Here is a 3,263-nt window from a genome sequence, read left to right as displayed (position 1 = left end):
CCGATCTACGCCAGCACTACGTACGGTGTCTCCCTCCCCATAGGGTCTCCCTCTCCATAAGGTCTCCCTCCATAGGGTCTCCCTCCATAGGGTCTCCCTCCCCACAGGGTCTCCCTCCCCAAAGGGTCTCCCTCCTCAAAGGGTCTCCCCTCCATAGGGTCCCCCCCGAGGCTCCCCAGCCGCGCTCACCGGGAAGGCGAGCTCGCAGAGCCTCAGCACCCAGCCGGCCGTCTCGGAGCTCTCAGCAGCCAGCAGGTAACGCTTGTCGGTGGTCTCCAGCAGGAAGGGGACGGTGTCCTTGGGGCAGCCGGCATCGCCGCTCGCCTCCGCCACGTGCACGCAGTCCCTCAGCTTCACCAGCCGCCTGCTGCCCTCGCTCCTCCGCAGCTTGTCACCCGCCGGCGGCGCCGAGCCCTCGAAGAGCTCCAGGCGGGCGGTGGAGCAGGAGCTTTCCCGGTATAAAACGCCCCAGAATTTCTTCCATTTCTGCCCCCGGGGAGAAAGCCCGGCGTTAGCCAGCGCTGCTTTCGCCCTCCCAGTTTTCACCCCCGTCGGGTTTCTGCACAAGCCCAGGGCAGCGCCGTGGCGCAAAGCGCCCTGTGGTCCAGGCAGGGTCTGGTCTCTGCCCAAAGAGCCAGACGGGTCCTGGGGGGGAGGATTTAAACTCTGGCACCAAGCGCAGCCGGCAGCCTGGGGGGGGAGGCGTGTGCCGTGCTGCCAAGAGGAACCGCTCAGCATCATCCTGCCCTGGGGGGGGACGAGGTGTGCGAAGCCCCCATCCACAGCAGCCCCCTGCCCACGGCATCCCCCTGCCCTGGGGGATCCGTCCTACGCCTCCCCCCAGCTCACAGCGCCTGAGACCCACGCTGACAGCCCCCAGGGGACTTCCAGCTCCTCCTTTACTCCCCTGCCCCTAAAAACACCGAGCTCGGGAGCGACTCCTGGCTCACGCCTGAGGAGGAGGCAGAAGTTCGGTGCAGGCATTTCGCAGTCTGGCCCCCGCGGCGGCGGCGTGAGAGTGGAGGCAGAGGAAGTTTTGCACCAAAATCGGCATCAGCTGCAAGGGGAACCTGCGGGGTTTGCCAGCACCATTTTCTGGGGTGTGTTTCTGGGGCTAAGCCCGGCCTCCCCCCTGCCTCTTCCCCATCCTCTGCGGGCTCTGCTCTCCCAGCCGCCCGGCGCGGTGGCTGCTGCCGTGCCGGCGATGTTATCTGCTCCCCTGCTCTGCTCTGCTCTGCTCTGCCTGCTCAGCACCGCCAAGATGGTGGGGACGAAGGGCCCACCGTCACCTTGCTCCAAATTCACCCCACTTGCTCAGCACCCCCTGCCCCCTTCTACCCCCTTCTACCCCACGTCCAGCACCACAAGGGACCCCCAAGGGGGGCTGCTGTGCCACCGGCTCCCCGCAGACCCCGGGGTGCTCTGGGTGCTCGAGCACGGCCCTCGAGAGCAGGGTTTGGCTCTCCCTCCTCCCTCTCCGGGCGTAAACCCGGAGCCGCCCAGGAGAATCCTTCCCCTTCTTGCTCAAGAGCAGTGGCCACGGTTGCTAAGCCCCGGGCATTATCAGCCGGCCGGAGCAGTGTCACGCAGGGCGTTGCGTCACTTTGTGCCCGGCTTGCAGAGCTCCTGGAGGGGGGCTGGGGTCCCTTTGCGCCACGTCCCCAGCTCCTTGGATCCCCCCCAGCTCATCCCCGCAGCCCGTGGAGCTGAAGGATGCTCAGGGCTTTGGTTTGGGGAAGGCTCCCACGTCCCCAAATTGCCTTCGTGTACCCCCAGCAGCCCTTCCTCCCAGCCTGGGGGGCACAGCCAACCTCCCCTTGCCCCAAACCCCCCTGGCTTTCCATGCCCTGCGCGAGAGGAGCCCCCAAAACCCCACCACGAGGCCACACAACCCCAACACCAAGGCACCAGGGCGATGCCCCGCGACGCCCCCGCCGCCTCCTCACCTTCCCGAACGTCTGCTGCTGCTGCAGGTAGAGCGCGCCCTGCTTCACCACCGCCTCCTCCATCCTCCAGCCAGGAGCATCCTCCCGCGCTCCCCTCGCCCACCCGGACCCCCCGGCACCCCTCCTGCGTGGGGCTGGCGCTCCCCCCCGTGCGCCCCTGCCCGCCCGCCGCCGCGCTCTGCGCCGCCGTGACGTGCGGTCGGCTGCTTCTGTTTCCTCCACATGCTCAGCTCGCGCTCCGGCTTCCTGTGCCGCCGATGTTACCATAAAGGGCAGCCTCCGGAGCAGCTCGGGGACGGCGCTGAGCCCCCGCCCGGCCGCGGACGGCCCCCCGCGTGTGTCACCAGCGTGGGGCGAGGGGTGGGAGCCTGCGGCTCCCGGGGAAAGGGCGCGCGTCCCGGTGCCGGTGGTCCTACAGCTCCGTGGCCCCGTGGGAGCGGGATGAGCTTGGAAATTGCACCCGTGACTCAGTTTTCCCGTCTGTAAAATGGGCCTAAAAGCACCTCCGTGGGGCGTGGGGCGGCCGAGGCTGGGTGCTGACGGAGGGGATCGCTCCGGAGAGGCGCAGCGTGTAGGAAGCTCCTCTGCGCCTCCAAACTCAGGCCTTTTTCTCCCAAAAGCAGGTTGGTTTTTACACCTCTGGGGGTTTTTACACTCTCGGGGAATGAACCCCTCGGGGCGTGCAAAGAAACCCCCAGCCCTCGCTGCGTGCCAGGCACTGGATCCCTCGGTGCACGCAGGGGATCCCTTGGTACGTGCAAAGCACAGGATCCCTTGGTACGTGGAGGGGATCCTTTGGTACATGCGGGGGATCCTTCCATGCATGCAGAGCACTGGATCCCCCGGTGCATGCAGGGGATCCCCCGGTGCATGCAGGGGATCCCTTGGTGCGTTCAGGGGATCCCTTGGTGCATGCAAAGCACTGGATCCCTTGGTGCACTCAGGGGATCCCTTGGTGCCCGCAGAGCACTGGATCCCTCGGCGCACACGTGCGATCCCTCCATGCACGCAGGGCACTGGATCCCCCCCGGTGCCCGCAGCCCCCCGGTGCCTCCCGCCTCCCGCCGCCAGGGGGCGCCCGCGGCCGCCTCCGCCGCACTGGGAGTACTGGTGCCGGGCCCAGCAGGCACTGGGAGCACTGGTGTTGGGCTCTGGGGTCACTGGGAGCACTGGAGACACTAGTTCTGAGCACTGGAGGCACTGGGAGCACTGGTGCTGTGCACTAGGAGTACTGGGAGCACCAGTACTGAGCTGTGCAGGCACTGGGAGTACTGGGAGCACTGGTTGTTTGGCTCTGGGGGCACGGGGAGTACTGGG

The 3,263-nt window shown here is 67.3% G+C and overlaps 1 protein-coding gene across 1 annotated transcript in view; it reads right to left on the bottom strand.

The window, feature by feature from the left end:
* The window catches only part of DOK2 (docking protein 2), a 4,183-nt gene extending 2,033 nt beyond the window's left edge, over positions 1–2,150 (bottom strand). Inside the window, exons 1-2 of the mRNA XM_035345106.1 lie at positions 1,947–2,150; positions 190–486 (exon numbers count right to left, since the gene is read on the bottom strand). Coding sequence (XP_035200997.1) covers positions 190–486; positions 1,947–2,009 — 360 coding nt within the window. The 5' untranslated portion in view covers positions 2,010–2,150. The remainder of the gene's footprint in view (positions 1–189; positions 487–1,946) is intronic.
* Positions 2,151–3,263: the final 1,113 nt, after the last annotated feature.

The sequence above is a fragment of the Oxyura jamaicensis genome, chromosome 22 (genome assembly GCF_011077185.1).
Source record: "Oxyura jamaicensis isolate SHBP4307 breed ruddy duck chromosome 22, BPBGC_Ojam_1.0, whole genome shotgun sequence".
Lineage (NCBI taxonomy): Eukaryota > Metazoa > Chordata > Aves > Anseriformes > Anatidae > Oxyura > Oxyura jamaicensis.
This window is presented reverse-complemented; position numbering and strand designations above follow the sequence as displayed.